General features: G+C 42.2%; 1 protein-coding gene across 4 annotated transcripts in view; it reads left to right on the top strand.

The window, feature by feature from the left end:
• Positions 1-19,416, top strand: part of sh3pxd2aa (SH3 and PX domains 2Aa) — a 99,596-nt gene that overhangs the window by 6,630 nt on the left and 73,550 nt on the right. For all 4 annotated transcript variants that reach the window (XM_035659780.1, XM_035659778.1, XM_035659779.1 and 1 more), the window contains exon 2: positions 7,801-7,881. In XM_035659780.1, coding sequence (XP_035515673.1) covers positions 7,801-7,881 — 81 coding nt within the window. The remainder of the gene's footprint in view (positions 1-7,800; positions 7,882-19,416) is intronic.

Raw genomic sequence — 19,416 nt, 5'->3', positions numbered from 1 at the left:
CACGGGACACACCGGACCGACTCGAGCCACCGACCTCGCCCACCTGTCCGACGACGTCCGACGGCCGATAATCGGGTTGGTTTGTCCTGGCCTTAAAGGACTACCCTGATTTAGTATTGTCCTTACATAAGGTTGGGGGGCTCACTAGACAGACTTGTCAAAATTTGTGCAAGGGATATTCCAACTTTCAGTCCCCAATATGGGTCTGGCTCCAAAATCACCAGATCCTACAATTCCCATGATGCAACGGCAGAGTATCCCATAATAAAAAATGAATCAAAATAACAGATCCTTTCAGAGGTTACAAGAGATTGTTTCGCTTTTATTCTTTGTCTGTTAAAGCTGATCTAATCAATATTTTTATATTAACAATCAATCAAATGACTTGTAATGTGTCGCTTACCCGACTCTGCAGTTCCCTTCAGCTCTATGGAGTGTTTTAGTGTCTTTTAGGTCGTTGTTTTGGTTTTACGGTCTGTAACTTTTACTGTTTTGGTTTGCTCTTACAGCCCTCGTCAACCTTGTTTTAGCAACAGCCACAGCAGTAGTGGGTGGTTGTTGTTAGAAGTATACTCTAATAAATATATATAAATATATGCTAATTGCCCAGCACCAAACTATAGACAGAAACAAGTTAAGGACTAGATAGTGAACATAGTCTATCATTTAGCAGCTAAACCAACCGCCCCCTAAAATTTCCCTCAGGAGTTGGTGGAAAGTGCAACAGAGCTAAAAGCAGAGTGAATATTAGAGTTGTATTTGCCAGGTGGACACAGACACGACTCAAAAGGAATGCTAATGACTGTTGGAGGCAACTGTTTGCTAACATAATCCCCATATCAGCTTAGTGATAATATGTCAATATTGTGTCAACAAATTTTTCCACTGCCCCCAAGTGGCCATAAAGAGCAACAAATCCAGATTTAAGCCAGAAAAATGTGGACTTGCGTTCCTAAAGACTTCATCCAAAAAAGTCTCAACTTTGACCTAGTAAAATCTTATAGGAACTATTTGTTATAGTGATGGGCAGGCATTGCACAGCCACACACCTCACATAATGTATTTAATTATTAGGCCTATGCATTGAAAGTAATGTAAAAGCTTTGAAAGGTAATGTTCAGCATTCAGAGACATGAAAAGCTTGCATCTTGACTGACCTGTGACGGCACCTACTTGTTACGGAAAGTGGCCATGCACTTAATTATGCATACCTTTAATTAAGCCTTAATATAATTTAAACAGGAGAGATATATAAAAATTCTACCCCGTACAGTCACATCAACAAGTAAGTCAGCTATAGAGACCAAAACAGTTTTTTGTACCAGGCTGTAAACACGTTTATTTCTGCTGTAAAGTTGGCCATTTTAATATGGGGCCTTATGGAGATTGATCCCTTCAGGAGCCAGCCTCATGTGGCGGTTAGAGGAACTGCAGTTTCTGTTACTTTGTTTTGGCTTAATTTGCCAGCCACGGAGGTTGCCGCTAGATGAAGACTCGTGAATTGGATTTGCCCTGAGACTTCCACTGACTTGACTACTGAATTGGACTGGTCTTGAATTACTCGACACTTGACTTGCACCAAAAGACTTTAAAACAGCTCTGATATATAGAAAGCTGTATTCTACCCCTGTTCCTCTGCTGATTCAGTTTATCGTTATGTGGCATATGTTATTGTGTAATATTATTTGTTCACAGCTGGGGCCTCTGTGGAGGTCTGTTAGTTGTCTCATGTTGCTTTGAAATTCACATATCAAAGTGCTTATAGCCAGACGTCAATTGTAAAATGCAGTTAACTGGAATCCAGCTTATGAAGTTGTTTACATGAGTACATGACCTTGTCTGTCTTTTAACTTTGTTGGGATCTGATATACAGTCACTTTAAGATTGTTCTTTGGTATCACAGGATGTGCCTGCTGAATCGACACTTTTCCTCAGCACCCGCCAATCGGCCTTTCCTGTGCCCCCACCACAAAGGCAAAGAAGGAGTGATCGGACCGTTTCAAAGTGGAAGTGACCACAGTTAAGGAAAGTCGAGGCGTCGGCCTTGTGTGTGGTTAATAAAGGGCACTGTTTTGGCAGCGGACACAAAAACTGTCTTTACGGGATTTCCAAAGACCCCCTGCCAAAGCCTCTGAATGGAATTGTCCTCCAGTTTTGTTGGCTTTGCTGTGAGGATTTTGCTTAGAAGAATTTGTCAGGCTTTATTGTCATTTGTTAACCTCTGTGGCCAAACTGAAACAATAACGGACTGTATTAGACAAATGAGTATATTTAGGCCGGTTGTGGTTCCATGTGGAAAGACTCATACAAAGAGAAATTTTCCAACCTGACTTTTTGTAGTCAGATCCTTCGCTTTCATGGTCTGAAAGTATGATGTGTGTCTGTTTTATAGGTTACTTTAAATATAGTAGTTTAGGCGGGGTTCACTGCATTTAGTGGCTAGGCCCACAGTCTCTGCCCCACCAAGCACTGCAGTCTTTTGCCTTCTTTACTTGCAAACTGTGAGACTGGGTCCTGGCTTCCCTCCGAAACTGTAAGTTATTCTCTCTATTCGTATACTATCTACACTTTCTCCTATTGAATTATGATAATGTTAGTAGAGAAATGATTCCTTCAGGGAAGTCAGAGGCAAAAAATAAGTAAGCTGTAAACTTGACATGAATATTCATAGCTGTTGTAGAAGAACATGATGAAATAATCAGAGGTCCAATTTGTCCTGTCGTAAGAAATCATGTTTTTTTTCTTTGCTTCTGAGCATGAATAAAACTTTTGTTTTCAAGTCCCGCTTCCTCCGTGGGAATAACAGATGTACAAGGTCTTTTCTTGCTATCTGGGACACTCAAACCCCCAAAGCTTTCTTTATGTTGTTTGCCCCCCCCCTCCCCGTTTGTGTTTTCCCTGTTTATGAATCAATTTTTAGACTCCTTTTGAAAAGAAAGTTGACATGTCAGAAATGGAGTGTTGACATGTGACTGCTGTGGAATCTGAAGAAAAACTCTACTAATCTGTGATCAAGAAAGGACTTGTTTTTTCACTGGATTGTAGGATGTCTCTTACTACTTACTACTTACTACTGAGCTCCTTCTCAGTAGCAGCGATGCACTGAAACAGCTGTACATTTGGTCAAACTTACTCCAGTTAGGCCCTTCACAGTCATCTATAGTGAGTTGTAATGCAGCCTTCTCATAGTTTCCTAATCCTGCAATATCCATTTTAGTCTCCACCACCTTCCTGTTTCCAAATGTAGGAGAGGTTATTAACAACTGAGTGTTAGAAATCAAGAGATCATGTTCCTCCACGTGAGCCTTAATGTTGCCTCCTCGCCCAAATTTCAACCCTCATTTTGAATTGCAGCAATGCCTTATTGGTCCAGACATGCCTGCTGTGCAAAAATGTCTTGCAGCAATCACAAGAATGGTGTTTGACTTTTTATCTTGATTTCTGTGCTTCTAAAATCCCCACAAGAAGATGGAAGATAAATTGGAGACTTGTTAGTGTTATGCTTGCAAATGAATTTGTCTGTCGCTGCTGTGTAAGTCGCTCATCTTACCATATGGAATTCTATAATTGACAGATTATTTCTTAACTGACATTTGAGTGAGTCAGTTTTTTGTTGGCTTACTTTAATCACCCCATTTAGCATATAAGTATAATATAAGCGTAGTATATAAGCATTTAATACATGGTTTATAAAACACTATAATGTAGATGTGAGCAAATATAAGTGTTTATTAATATATGTGGACACCCATAAGTGGATGCTGGTGTATGAACAGATTCTGAATGACAATATAGTGAAACACAGTTGTAATAATGTAAAATGTTTTCATAGAAGAAATTATAAGTGTTGACAAATACTGTTAATTAAATAACATTAAAATGTCCTCTATGGCTGCATACAACTACATTACAGTGTGTTATAAACAATGTATTAAATGTTCATATAGTGGTAATAACTGCAAAATAGGGAGACTTTTTGTTCCACAAATGCTTGTTAGAGGGCATGTTGGCTGTGCTTAGCACTCACGACTGGATGTACTTGAGCTCTGAGTCAGCCCATGTCAGCTTATTTTAGTTGTTGCATGAGTGTGTCCCATTCCTCATGAAAAGGTGAAGGAAAGGCAGCCACCATGTACTATGCAAAATGAAATAACCAGATTCCATTACGGGCAAATCAGAAGATGTTTACTCCTGGATGTTTCTTCATCTATCTTGAAAGGCAGCAGCCCTGACTGTTATAATTTACTGGCTGTGTTGAGTGAATGGAGTCTATTTTGGGGAATGGGGGGGCATTAAGTTTAAGCTTGATATTTTGGGCATGGGCAGACCATGGATTGGTTGTTCGTTGTGTTCTCCACTGCGGTTGCCATCACATACCCATCTGCTTCTGGGGTTTGGATCTTTTTACTGAGTCCACATCTTCCAGTCTGGCTCCTATCTTATACCCTAAGCTCAGCACGGATTTGCTTCTGTGTCGAATCAAGTGGCCCTGAGGCATGATGGGAGGACGGTACTCTGGCATACCGTTGAGGTCAGAGGAGTTTACAGAGCAAACACACAGAGCCACATAGTAGAATTGGAGTAAGTTCCACAGAGATCTTTCACTTATGTGTGCTTATACTCTACAGCCAGACCCATAACTTGACCAGGTCAATATATATCTGATACTTGTTTATCACAGGTGTGTCTGTATGGGCGTATGTGTAACAGTAATTGGCAAGAAATTGCAATACAGGAATGATAGTTCGAGTGAGGCTCTGTGAGGTGGTACTTGGACACAGCAGTGAGCTAAACGCTAACATCAACTTGCTCACGCTCCGCACGTATTTGGTCATAGACTTTTTGGAAAAATGAAAATTTAGACCTGGTGATGGCACTAAATAAAAAGTAACACGTATCGTAAGGACATTTCACTCAAAACCACAGATGTTAATCCCACGGTGGTGCCAGAGGACAAAAGTCAGGGGGTCATCTCAGTCATTAGGATACACTGTAAACAATCAATGTCTGTACAAAAGTTTGTGCCAATCCATCTTGTAGATGTAGAGATATTTTGCTAAATAAGTGAAGCCAAGTAAGTTGGTGGTGCTAGAATTCACTCAAAAAAGTGATTAGGATTCATCCTCTGGGGGCCTTAAATGTGTGCATAAAATTTCATAACAATCCGTTTTTGAGATAGTATGTTGATGGACTGACCTCCATTTTTTAAACTTGTAAAAATACATTTTTACAAGCCTTAATTGCTTAATTAATTATAAACACACTCAGTGTCACATAAATATTACTACCACACACTGAAAAGATCTTGACAAATGCCAGGGCAGTCCCTCCATTCACTCTGAGGCATATCTTGTCATTTAGATATCAGTGTTGACTGGTATGCACCAGCAGCATAAGGATGTTTTTGGTATTTGTGCCAGTAGCCTAAGTGTAGCCTTTACATACATTTTAAACTTCACTTTAAAAGCCAGGATGAAGCAGCACGTGATGTAAGTACACCTCATTCCCCAGTTAACTCACTTTCCCATGTGTGTCCTTTCATTTTTTTGAAATGTGGCCTCTTTTATTTAAGAGATGCTCTGTTAATGAGGGGAAAAAAGGAGCTCTTTGCTATACTCATGAGCCCTTGTTAAGCTACAAAAGTCACAGAGACACTTGGAAACATACATCCGACTGTGGCTGCATAAGCCAGTTTTTGACTTTTTTGATTTTGTAACTCAGCAGAACCCCGGGGTGCACATTTTCATAGCAATAAATGCCAAAACTAATCGCTCTGGTGACACCCTACCGTGCTAAGAACAAGTTTCTCAGTGTAGTGTGACAGTCACAGCTTCTGGATGCCAGTAGCTGTGTTTGCATGGGAGTGAACATACTGCATTGGCTCCTTGCCAGCAGCTGAGCCCCTTCCAGCAGCAACAAGGCCTTTTAACCCTAAGCTTTGTTGCGGAACCTCTTTTGTTTCAAGCTGCTGCCCTTCGTACGTCAAAGTCAGGGTCTTTCACTCGACCTCATTCATCTCAGCTCTGCTCCGGAGGCTCTTGGCAGGTACAGAGGGTTGGAGCGGCAGTCTAAGATCAGTCAGAAAGATGGAGCCTGCTGGAATACATTTGGAACACATTGCCTTTATTTAATCTTGGTGCTATACATGAGGCAAAGTCAGTTGTTTCTGTGTTCACGGCAGCTTGATGTTGAGTGGATTTGTATTTGCGCTGTGTCTGGGCCACTTAGCTGGAATGCCTTGGCTGGGTGACAACATCTTGTTTTATTGCAAATCACTTGATAATGGCAATTTTAGCTGTACATTGAGTACACGCCAGATGTATACAGCTTTAGGTGCTTAGTGAGTACGAAATATATGGAAACACCATGAATGCCTTTTGTATAAGCAAAAACGGATGGCTTTTCCCTTATATTCTAAATACAATTCATTTTTTCACACACACCAGTCAAGAATAACTCTCCAACAATGTTACCAGGTTATCTGGTACATCTGTAGAATCTAATGGAAAAAAAAAATATTTTCTGTGAAGCTCTTTGTACCCATGTTCTATGGTAACTGGAGTCTGTCCTCACCAGAACAACATCTGCTCAAATGTTTGAACACTTGAATACAGTTTTCCTGAGTGACCTCTTGTGGTCATGCATTGTATCTTTGGCCCTGTTTATATCTGGCATTAACATGCGTCTTGGGTGATTCTATCACAATGGACAGTTCTAAGTACGTCAGTTCACACCTGTCATTAGAATGCATCTCGAGAGACCACTTGTGATCGAATCTTACTTCCCCAATGAAACAATGTTGTCCTGCTGAAAAGGCGCCACATAAGAAAACACTCACAGGAAAGTGCAAAGGACCCATTTTGATGTCTCGGACCAGTAGTTCTGTTAATGTTGTACTGGATGACATTATATTGAGGAAAGTTTCTAATATTGTGTCCTCGCCCCTTGTGCACCCATGAGCGGGACAAAGTATTAGAACAATAAAAGCTTTCAAAAGTTGTATCGAAATACATGAGATTCTAGAGATGTAGCCAATTAATTGCTAACTCTGTGTAATTTCCACTTTGCAAGCTTTGTAGTCTAATATTATGCAGCTCATCCACTTGAGTAATTTCACATCCAGAGCCCTTTTCTGAACATCTCTATATCAGCAGTTGAGAGACCCCACCTGCTCCTAACGTCTCTGATGAAAGATTCCTGGCCTTTGGATCTGTTACCTTGGTTATCTATGTTTCATTAGATTAGAGATGATGGCGGCATCACTTACCTCCTCTTGACGGATAAATGGACTCTGTCTCAATCTTATCAGGCCTCTTGAGGAGTGCTGCATTGCTTTAGCCAAGGGTAAAGGCCAGCAGGTCAGTGTGCTGACAAAGGAGGGGTTATGTCACCATATATACCCTGAAGTATCAACCACTGACAGATTTATGAGTGTGTGTCATTGAACGTCCATGTTGAAGGAATTGGTCTTGGGTTGTGTGAACATGTTGACACTGAGTTTGTTCATACTACAAGCACATGTGTTTGCTATTACAATCAATTGTACTAACATCTGTTGTTTCAGTGAGTGCTGAAAAGATTTGTAATTGGTTGATTGACAGAAAATTATTTGTAATGGATTCATTTGTCATTTATCAGGAAAAAGTTGCAAGACATTCGCTAGTTGCTATTCTTGAATATCAAACTTGTATCATTGTAACTGTAGCCCTGTTGGTTGGACAAAACAAGCTAGTTAAAAATTTAAATGAAACAATTTCTGGCCCAAATTTTAACTTCTCTCTGTCTTTCTTCTCTTGGCAGGTATATCTCATCAATGTCACCTATTCTGACAACACCTCCCACATCATCTACAGAAGATACAGCAAATTCTTTGACCTACAGGTAATCATTCATCACTCCCCGGCACACTCCGTATGCGGAGCGCCTGTATTGAATTCCCTAATTTCTTTGCCGCTGATGTATTTTGAACATGTCAACCCCTGTGAACTTGCAGCACTGTTTTGTATAGATTAATGTGTAAGCCTCACGACTGTTCACTGCTGCGCCCGTGTTCTCCACACCTCGTCGCCTCAATGAATCAATGTGTGTGTTAGTAATTGGTCCGGGAGCAGGGGAGACATGGTTTGTATCCCTTAGACTCGTAGAGATGCAGCAATACACCTCGTCTGTCTCTCTCTGCCCTCTCTGTAGCTCTACCCCTCCATTTTTTCCCCTCTTCTTCCTCTCTCTCATCTCATCTCTGCCTTACCCTCAAAACGTCAGGGAGCTGACAGGCCTTTTTTATAGTACAAGCAAGAAATCCACAGGGAAGTCAATTTAATGTACCATGCTTTATAGTGGTTCGCCGTTAGATTTTCTTGTGCAGGCTGCTCTGATTGGTGGATTCTTTAAATATAATCCTATATGCAGGAGATCTTTTTTCTTGACTTGGCTCGGATGCTTAACTCTCATGTTGAAAGTGTCAAGTTCTCTCGTCGGATTTATTTTGGAACGGAGCAGGAGTTGCAGTGAAAACCCTGCCCTGTGTGTCTCAGATTGACTGTTCCATACTGAGAGAATGTTTGTGTGCATTTATGCCCCTTGCACCTTCGGCTTGCTGCAAGCTGATACCATATGTATACTGGTCCAGAGGTTTCTGGGTCACTAGTAAATATGAAGAGGCTGTAGTGAGAGAGTTACAGGGGGGACTCAATAGCCCCAGTGTGCTAGTCCAGCAGGAAATGATGTTTCAATCAGTGGAGGAAAGGTCCTTTCTGAAAGGTCCCATTGATAACCAGTGGGGTGGTGTGAGGTGGAAAATAGACCCCCCCATGCAAATGATTACTCCCAATGTGGAATAAAAGACAGAGGTAGAATAATAAACATGGAAAAGCAAGCAGTCTCCGTTCTGGAAAAGTCATAGATGTAGGTGAGCTGAGTGGATGTGTGTCTTCCTCCTGATATTCAGCCCCTCGTTAAATGGCCTGGGAGGAAACTAATGAACCTTAATGGTTCATGGATGGCTTGGCACAAAATCCCTCCGTCAGCAGGGGCAAGATTGATTTTGTTAGCTTTGTCAGATGGCGCGGGGCAAAGGTCACCCAACTTGGTCGGAGCTTTATTGAGTAGTCAAAGAAAGCGACGCTCGCATGGCCAAAGTTTGGCCAAATGAACTGAGTTTTATTGTGAAAATGCCTCGCTACATATTTCTGGGTTTACCAGATGTCCCTTTTAAAGCACACTGCAATATATCACCTCCAGCACTTTACCGCTCACGTCTTACTTCGCCTGGTTCTTTGATGTTTCCATTTGCACTGTGACACTCATGAATAAAACTACCACTGGCAATACTGACAGGCCAGCCTTCTAATGCTCAGTAATCCTCTATCTCTGCCGGTATATGGGCCGAAAGTAAAGTTCTCTCTGCCAGGCTTTGATCTTGCTAGATGCCTTTGATGGTCCCGTTTGATCCCATTGTTTTCAGAGCAACCTGGAGCCTCTCCTGTCCAAACATTTATCTGGTGCAGGGACCCTGCTGCGCTCAGCAGTCCTGCTAACCTAGGGGAGAGAAACATGGATGGCCCCTCTGAAACTGTTGAAATGTACTTTAACCAAAGATTTGGCAAAGACAGCTGGGGATTTCAAGACTGTTGCCGAGTAATAACCAGAACAGGCTACTGGAAACATACTAGCCCTGGTTCTGGGCTGACGTCAGGAATGAGAGGGACCACTGAGGTTGCTTTGACGGACTTTGTTTGTGTTCTGCATTGAAGGCACGGACAAAACAACTTACATGCTTTGATGTTGGACACACAAATGAAGAGTTGGCTGATGTACTGGATGTAGCATTGACCATTCAACATATATTTATCTCTTCCTGTATCAAAAGCTTTGCACATTCTTGCCTTATGCCAACAGAATTCTGACTTTTAATGGACCCAGTCACAAGTCCTTCTGTTCCAAAGTGCTTGTGCCAGTGTGAAGCCAGCGATGTAGAGAATGTGTCATGGTAAAAATAATAGGAGCCATACTCGTGCTATTTAGTGGTCCTCTGTGAAAAATAAGTAATTTTCCAGCTAATAGAATGAATATATTAATGCAAAATGTTGCCAGAATTGCCCTGTGGGGAGCCCTTTTGTCCATGCACCTGTATTCTGTGAAGAGTGGATTGGATCTCACACTGTCCACTTCTTTGGAGCAAAAGTACTTTCTCTCTGCCATCCTTTGCCATCAGCTTTTAATTAGTTCTTATGGTTGTTTGGGGGGCTGAAGCTGCCCTGCTGGAACGGATGTTTGATTTTTTTTGGCCCTTTGACAGTTTTACCAGAACAATCAACATGCCTCAGTTACAGGCCGGAGAAGAAGGAAGCCAGTCAGGACAGGCAGGCTTGTTCAGACACATACCTGCCACAGCAACTCATATATGTGTCACCCATGTCTGTTTGTCCACTAAAGAACAGCTCATCTTCTTTGTCAGGATGTGACTTGCTCTTCCTGGCTACTCTGCTGTGCACTGATGTGGTTTTGTCTCAGCGAGACCTGACTAATGAGTCAAACAGTGTGTCCTTCTGTCAGAAGTAGGCCAGCCCAAGTTACTTCTCAGAAGGAAAGGGAGGAAACCAGGACAGGGAGAGGAACGGGTCAGCCCGAGGGCCGGAGAGGAAAGGAGCAATGAGGAGTTAGAGTAGGACGATGATGATGTGGTGGTGATAATGAGGCAGGGGAGGACAGTGATGAAAGATATGAAAGCGATTATGGTAATGAGGATGACAGCAATACTAGTGGCGTTGGTGATTAAGATTCATGCTGTTGATGCTGACGACACTGATGATGCAGATGGAAGAAATGAAAGATATTGTGGGTTTCTTCAGGGTCACTCGTTACAAAGAATCCTTCTAAGCATGCTTTAGGAACCTCTGAGGAGTGGGTGATTGTGCCCTGGGTGTCCTTGGGCAAAGTTGGTATATTTAAAGCTGCGGCATGGCTCACCATCTGAAAGAAAGACACGCTCTGACTCACACTTTTTACGAGGGCCTTTGGTTTGTATTCCGTCTGCACGCGCACACACAAACCCTCTCTTTTCTTTTTCCAAGTCTGCCCTCGAATGAGCCTCCCTACAGCAACTGAATATTTATTTTATTTTCTCTAATTCTTTCTAACATCCCTTTTCGGTGTTTAGTGTACCTTTGAAGAACCAAAAGACGATTTTAGTCTGGTGTGCTTCGAGAATCCGTCTCAAGGTTGATACTCAATTCTTTTGGAAACAGCTTTACGGATGCTAGCATCTCATTTCAGCAAATAGCATTTTATGTTCAGTGCAGAAAATTATACAGTAGCTGTGGTCAAAGCGCTTAAAGTAAGGTCACTGAATTGGGAATCTCCAACCTCTAAGTGGGCGGTTTGATGGAAACATATGTCTAGACCACAAGGCATTATCGGAATGCCATCCTCGAGGATAAATTGCTGAATAGCCAGGCCACTAGCTCAGCCTCTTTGTCCTTGAGGTGTTCTGTGGATGTACTGTAACTCAACTGAATGAGGTAGCCCATTGTTTCAGGTCGAGGATAAAGGGCTGTTTTATTTTATTTATGGGCGTGTGTGCAAGAGAGAGAAGAGCGGAAAACATACTTTTTAGCCCCCGATGAGAGGCAGAGGAAGGACACCTACACGGCAAACACAAGACCTGTTCTTGTGAGTTACAATCGGGCACTTGACAGAAAGGCCCAGGCCGGGCCCTCACTGGACTGGGAGCAGAGGGGGGAAAAGTATGCAGTGTTTCCCACAGCCATGGAGAAGGGATCAGGAGAGTGGGCTAAATTTAGGATGAATGAGCACAGTTCAGGAGTCTGTGGGACATTTCCATGGCTCAAAACACTTACCAGTGTGACTGGGACACATTCAGGGAGTCAGAGAGACAGACAGGCAGATAGATAGACAGAAGGACAGAGGCGTGTGGAGAATTGACAGAGGAAACGTGAGGTTTAATAGTAGGCACAAGAAAAGGAGATAATTTAATCTGATAAAAAACTTTCATGGGAAGATACTCTCGAGAAATGGATGAAATTTTCTAATCGGAAGTATCCATGCTGAATACAGTCTGCAATTAATCTGCTAGTTTATCTAAAAGCAAGATAGAAGGAGTTGTAAAACTCAACTGGTTGCCAAAACAAACATAATCAACATAAACATAAGCACCAAGAGAGCCTATGCCTCTGACAAGCTGCACAATCCTCAAAATGATTAAAATTCTTTATTTAGTAGGGTGTCTAGATCTGCATCTGCACAAAAATAAGTCAGTAGTGTGATACATTTGCCATTGTATGTGCAGTAGTTAAAAACTAAATAGTAAAAAACTTACATCAACCTTGTTTCCAGCAGGTTGTAGCTGTTTTGAGCGAAAAAGCTCAATAAACCAACTGTACAATCCCTGCCCAGCACCAAACAGGAGATGAGTTGGTGGAGACCAAAACAGAGTGAATATTGGCTAGTTGGTTTCATCAGATGGCCAGAGACATGATTAAATATGAATACTAATCTGCTGGTTGTGTAAAAGTATTGTTTGCGTAGCCTTGTCCATGGCTAGAGTGGAGGGCTTGTTGCATGAAATGCAGTCAATAACGCTAGGCCAAGAAACTGCAAGTACTCATACTGATATTGCCAGATCACATCTTCTGGCAACAAAGGTCATAATCCAGACACATTTGAATCACCTGGAGAGGATGTTGGTCAGACACTGACGTGTATATCAACACAGATTTGTCTCAAAACCTTTTCTCAAACCTCTGATTCAGAACGATTTATGCTGAGTGAAAAAGTAGACTTGGCTTCAGTTTTTAGATCACCTACACAACAAGCAGTCAACAGTGAGAAGCATGGGTCAGAGCCACAGTGCGCTGTAGTAAATCGATACAACGATCACTCTTAAGTTAGAAACTCAGGCCTTTGCTACATTGATCACATATGTTTATATGGAGTGTTTAGGTTGGCCTCTTCAAGTGTGTTGTTTCTCTCTGGGCTTGTGTTCTTTGTGTCGAGGTGGAGAGGCCCTCCCAATGATTGGTCGCCTCTGCATGTAAGGGCATGAAGACAGAGAATGGGAGTTCATGAAGAGGTGTCTGTCAGTTATTCTCTGTTTTCATGTCTTTTCTTAGCAGAACTCTAAAGGTCATTGCATGTTTAAAATCTATTTTATACTATATATGCATCAATATCCTCCGCCTCTTACATCCACCTCTTTCCCTCCTTCGGACTTTTGCTGGTGGCGATTACATACAGTATATTTAACAAATGAAGTGTACGTTTGCTTCCACTGCTGCCTGTTATGTAGAGATGTATGTGGCAGCTGACAGACATCCGCTGTTGCTCTCAATCCATCTCTGTCTTGTTTTCTTTGATTCTCTTCTCTGTGCTCGGCTGGCCAGTCCTCATGTTTCTGTTCAGCTCAAGGTCTCCACCGCCTGAATGGGATGGCGAGGCGAGTCGATGAAAACTTTTGAGTGCTTTGTGCTCCAAGATATCTTTGACAGCTCTGCCTCACACTGAGCCTTGAACAGAGAAGGCTGCTCAAGGTTTTTTCCTTTTTCATTACATGTCTAGCTAAGCATCCGCTACCTTTGTTCACCATTTGATGAAATCACACAGTTTTTATTTTATACTCCTACTGTGTGTCTTGTTCAGAGAGGGCAGGGTAGTGTTTTCTGTATGCCCGGATATGTTGAGAACAGAGCAGCTTGCACTGTTGAATGATTGAAGGACAGATGTTATCAGGGACACGATAAAAAGGAATATGAACTGTACAGTATGAAGGGAATTCAAGCAGTTATTTGTTACCCTGAGATGAGGATGAATGAGTCAAGGAAAAGGAAGAATACTTTATATGTTCTTTACCTTTAAAGCCACTATTTAAAGCTTTTTAACATTTCCAACGCCTACCACACTAGCATCAAAATATGTGAAAAGTGCGTTTCAATGGGATGCCGTTAAACAAACCAACAATAACCTTGTTTTAAACATATTGAGAACTTTTTTTGGGGAGCAAACAAAAGTTATATTCACTGTTATTTGAGGTGTAACAAATGGGTTCAGTGTATTTCCTTCCTATAAAACATTTGCAAAGCCAGTTTGAATTTTTTGTGGTAAATTGTGTTCAATTGTGTGTACGTCCATCTTAGTTAGCCTGCAGTGTTCTTCTTTACTGCCTTTGTTGGTGCATTGCTATGTTTCTTGCTGGGTTACCTCCACCAACTGTCGATTAGCAGAATAACGTGTAACCTGTGTATTAGAACCGATGTGTGTGGTTATAAAACAAAACCCAGTTCAGTTCATACTATAAATGTCAAAAAGGCAATACCAGGCCAAACCTGAGTATTTTAAAGCTAATCAAGCATACTTCCCTATCTTTGTTAACCTGTCTGACACTGTCTGTGTTCTTCAGGGTTATTGCTGATAGTTCAGACTGCCTCTGCTTATCTACAGTATCGGTGGCAATGGCCAGTCCCAGTCCAGCCAATGCCCTGCCTTGCCCCTCAGTCTGTAGGTTAATGAACAGTGATTGGGTAAACAGCAGGCCAGACGGGACGCAGGCTTTTAATGCCACCTAGTCAGGTTGAAAAATAGAAACCGAGACAGAGACAAACTGATGAGAGGTGAGAGTTCCCACTGGAATTCAAAGTGAAACTCAGGTGTCTGCTGTCCCCCATCACTCTTTTCCCTATATGCCTTTGCCTCCCGCCTCCCGCCACACGCCTCATTCGCCACGTCTCCCACCATTCATATCTCATTCCTACAATTTTTCACCCTATCTCTTCCTGTAGAAGGCATATCTCTCTCCTCTCATCCATCTGTCTCTGTCTCTCTTCCCTGTTTCCCTCCCTCCCTCTGGTTCCTTCTGAGCTTGGTTTCACTAGCTAATCTGCCGCGACCTGCACGTTCCCGGTGTCAAGTGCATTAGCTTACAGCGCTACAGGCTACAGAGGTTTCTGTTATGGGTTTTTAGGCTCTTTTGCAAGCATGTACTTTGTTAGTGTGTGCACATGTGTGTGTTTGTGTAATGCATCACTGGTGTTGGTCTCCTAATTACCAAGGCAGTCTTTCTAGTACATGATGATCCAATTTTCCCCCACTGGGGCCTCCCTATCTCTGTCGGATTACACTTTATACTGTAGTCACAGAAGGAGCTTTAAATTAAATAAACCTTCAAATTAAAAGCCTTCTACAGACTGCAGCACCATTCACAGTCAGAAAGTTAGCCCTTAGAGGCTGACCCCTGTCCAGTTAATTTTGTACAAATAAAGAAACACAAAAAAAGTCAGTTCTTTAATTTTTAGTTATGTCTGGTTGAATTTTATTGTGAACTAGCCATGCCTTCAGCCATAGTGACAGGCTTAGGATTTTGGAATGATTGGCAAGATGCAGGATCCCCTTTGTGGCAATACAAAATAAATTCAATATAGATCTGTACATTAGCGAGCTAGCCATGTGAGGATATTCATGATTATCCCGATAATGGAAATCCACCATGATAAACTTATCAGGGTGTTTTTTTTATCCCTATTAGCAGTACATTGTGCATTTATTGAACAAATGTTAAGGTGGCGTTGTTGGTTCTGTGCGTTATGTCTGCTCTTCTATGGGTCATGTAAACCATCAGTCATTCTCATAGGGAAACCAGAAACCCTACAGTAGACTTCTGATGCTACGCCTCTGATGGTTGTCTACCTTTAGGGAGGGCGACATGTGGTTTTCAAATGTCAACAGTTTTTTCAAAATTGGCCAGCTGGGGGTGGAGGTTGTCCCAATTTTTCAAATGGCAAAACGGAGTGCTTTTTTGAATCAATAAAACACTCTTTCAACCATGCCCTAGCTTCCTTGTCATTTAATAACTCCAGCAGCTAATTTAAATTCACATTCTTCTTCTGTCTGGTTTTGTCCCATTTTGTTTCCAGTGTCTTTCTCTTTCATGCTTTCTTTGCTTCTCTCAGCCCACTCATGGTTATATTCCAAACCTCACTTCTCATTTCCCTTCCACGCCCTTATAAGTGTGGGCCGTGGAGTGCATAAGAGCACTAACTCAAACACACACACGCAGGGAGGCATTGCCATCCGTTTCACCCCTTCTGGAAGAGACTGTGGTTTGGCCACACTGCCCAAGATTTGTCCTGGCTGTCAGAATGGAAACTCTTGAGACCATCAGCATGGCTAAATTAGGTCCTATGCTTCTCTGTTAGCACTGAACCCTGGCACAGGTGAGAGCCCTTCCTCTCTGCCTCGCCTGTAGTGAACTGTAAGTTGGCTGGCCTACTTAATTAACCCAGACTAAAGCGGCCCGTGTGTAAGCCGACACTGTTCTTCTCCTCACATTGAGGTTGCGGCTGCTCTGAAGAGCGAAGCTGCCGTTCGGTTTCTCGAGCAGAGCTCAGCCAAGCAGCTGAGGCGGTAAATGGCCTGAAAATGCCACTGGAACATTTAGCCAGTGCTTCTATTAAAAATGAAGGGAGGTTAAAAAACTTTTGGCATAAATGCAGGGCAAAGCTCGTGGGATAAAATGATTTGTTCTTACTCATTCCTTCAAAACTGCAATTTATTATAAACTAAATAGAAAGAGCCATGGACCTTTTCTGTCTTCAAGCCTTCCTCCCAACCCATGCTGTTTTATCTCTTTGATTAATGCATTTTTAATGACTGTGTGTGTGAGTAAAGCATCCAGTTGAACCTGAACACCACTACCTCTGCTGAACTCAGGCGATGGAGAGAGAGAGAGAGAGAGAGAGAGAGAGAGAAAGAGAGAAAAGAGAGAGAAAAGAGAGAGAAAGACGTATGGATTGTTCGAGTGATTTCTAAACTCTGCATTTCCGTACCAAGGTTCTCCTCCAGCAGGCGATGTTTTGCTCCGGCGCACTGTTAACGCAATAGTCACAATTGGCAAACGGCTCACGAGTCTTTAATTTGTTTCACTGTCAGCGCTTGGATGAAATTGAATGATGCAATTTCACTGAAAATCACTAATCAGAACCTTTCACTGCTGTTATTATCCTAAAGGTGGAAGTACAATACAAAATTGCTGATAACGAATAGCTTTGGATGGATTATTTAATTGATCAATTATCAGCAGAAAAATGAATTGACTTGAATGAATTGTGTTTAAAATAGAAATGTTGCAATAGTCATTAAGTATTAAGCAAAAAAATAGACATTTTAGTATTTTCTGGCATTTTATAGACTGAACAGTTAATCAGTTAAGTGAAAGAATAATAGATAAATCTATAATATATGAACAAATAATCAAACAACCCCAGCATACGTTGCTAAAATATTGAGAGGCAGTATTCGTATTCATACGAAACCATCCAACTCATATCACTCATACGGCTACAGATGCCACCAGGTTTTAAGATAAGCTGGTATTCCGGTTCAGCCCAAGGAGGTAATGGAATCGTTTTCCATTAAGGGTGTTTCCCCAATCATAGTCCATCCCTGGAGCCTTGTTCCAAAGGCCATAGCTATCCCTGCAGTCTGAGATTGGGGAGTGAGTGACTGTGGACAGACAGAAGGTACCACATCCCTGCACCTGTTGTCTTTTTGAAACAGGGGGAGCCTGAATCACTGCATGGGGCATAACACCCCACAGTGTTGACATCTCCAGGAACAGAGCTCAAATTTTTAGACAAATCCAACCCCCCACGCCACTCCCACACATGCCTTCACTGCATACAAGCATGCGGGATACCAGGATTATCATGTTCCATCCAAATATAATGTGCCAACCATGGGCAGTGTCTTGTCTGGATCTGGTTCCTGGGTGCCAGTTTATATTTAGAGGCACAACTGTGAGTGATTGTGGCTGGAAAGGAGCACCCCCCTCCCACCTTCGAGCCCATCTCAGACATCTGTCTCTCTGAAACTGAATACTGCTAAGGCACTAATGCATGTTGAGGCTTGCGCTTCATTACTTTCTATGTTTCTGTCTGTAGGATTTGAGCCATACTAAGAAAGACAAGGATAGTAAAAGTTGGTTTATACATGCACTCCTCACTTGTCAAAGATTTGTACTAAGTTTTCCTTCCTGACCCTCAAGAAGGAAAAGGGGTCAGAGTGACAAGGGGGAATCTGATAGATCCTGGGAGAAAAGTGAGAGGAAACAACATGTTCACATCACGGAGTGCTGGATTAATCATTAACTGTATGCTTGCTTGCAGTGGAACAACAACCCTTATCTTGTCCTGCCCCGACACCAGTGAGGACAAGCATGCCGAGTCTGTGGCCTTGCTCACTATCCGTTGCTGTGGAAATGGCGCGAAGATCACATGGCTGCCTTGCCGTGGCGGTCATGAGTTGTTCCAGAGGTTGAATGCGTGTGTTTATATTTCTGTTCCACTATTGCAAAGCCCCGGGGTAAACCCTCACAGTCACATGACCGCCCACAGGAAGTGAGGCATCAATCCGCTGCACAGTAACTGTATGGCATCCCCCAAGTTTATGCCAACTGACCTCTCACAGTTCCTTATATGGAGGCTCTATTCTTAGCACATGTGCATGATATGAAGAAGCTGCTGTTAGTCTCATTCTGAGTACAGTCCAACCCCGGCCCAGTTGTCAGTTGTTCCTCTCTCTACATGTTTCAAGTGTCTGTAGCTGAAACTAAGATAAAGGGATCTCTATGGATTATACTGTATTTTGCAGTTTGGAGAGAGTATTGCTTTTGAGGTGGATTTTGTGTTGATTAGTTGAGAAGCCCTTGCACAAATTGTAAAAATGTTAAACTGTCTTGGTGGCTTGCTCTGCTAGGACCAACCTTTTTCATGTCAGGGACCCCCACAATAAATGCACACTATACCGCGGACCCCTGTTTGAGGGGATTTTGTCTTATGGAATTTCCTCTGAGCAAGTGTCTATTGTTAGGTTGAAATCGTGTTTACCTAGTTGTTCCCAACTTCCAGCAAATGGCTATTAGTATTCTATTGAATACTTTTTTTGCATAAGCACCCCCTTAAAACCCCTTTCAACGGACCTCTGTTGGTTACCAGACCCACATTTGAAAACCACTGTGTTCAATTTCTAAACCTGTAGACAGTGGGACCAGAATAATGAATGCTAAACCTCTAAATAATCATACCACCACACTAACCAACAATGCCCACCCAGTCATGCAGAGTGGTCTTCCTTATATTAATTACTATTTGACCCTTACAGTGTTGCATTACCTTTGTATGTGTTAAGCTAATTCTCTTGTCCAGAGCAATGCAGTCCAGCTTTCGAATCAACTTGAATTACGTGTTAAAAGCAGAAACCAACAAGACAACCCTGATCTCCCTGAAGATGTAACGTGTAAGAGCTTTGCAGAGAAGCTGAAGTATGAATTGGACATTACGTCATAGTAATCTGTACTGACTCTGACAAGAGATAAAAGAACCTCAGCCTCTCGCCTTTTTTTTTTTTTTT

This window comes from Morone saxatilis, unplaced genomic scaffold (assembly GCF_004916995.1).
Source record: "Morone saxatilis isolate NCDOM2014 unplaced genomic scaffold, NCSU_SB_2.0 Contig17, whole genome shotgun sequence".
NCBI lineage: Eukaryota > Metazoa > Chordata > Actinopteri > Moronidae > Morone > Morone saxatilis.
This window is presented reverse-complemented; position numbering and strand designations above follow the sequence as displayed.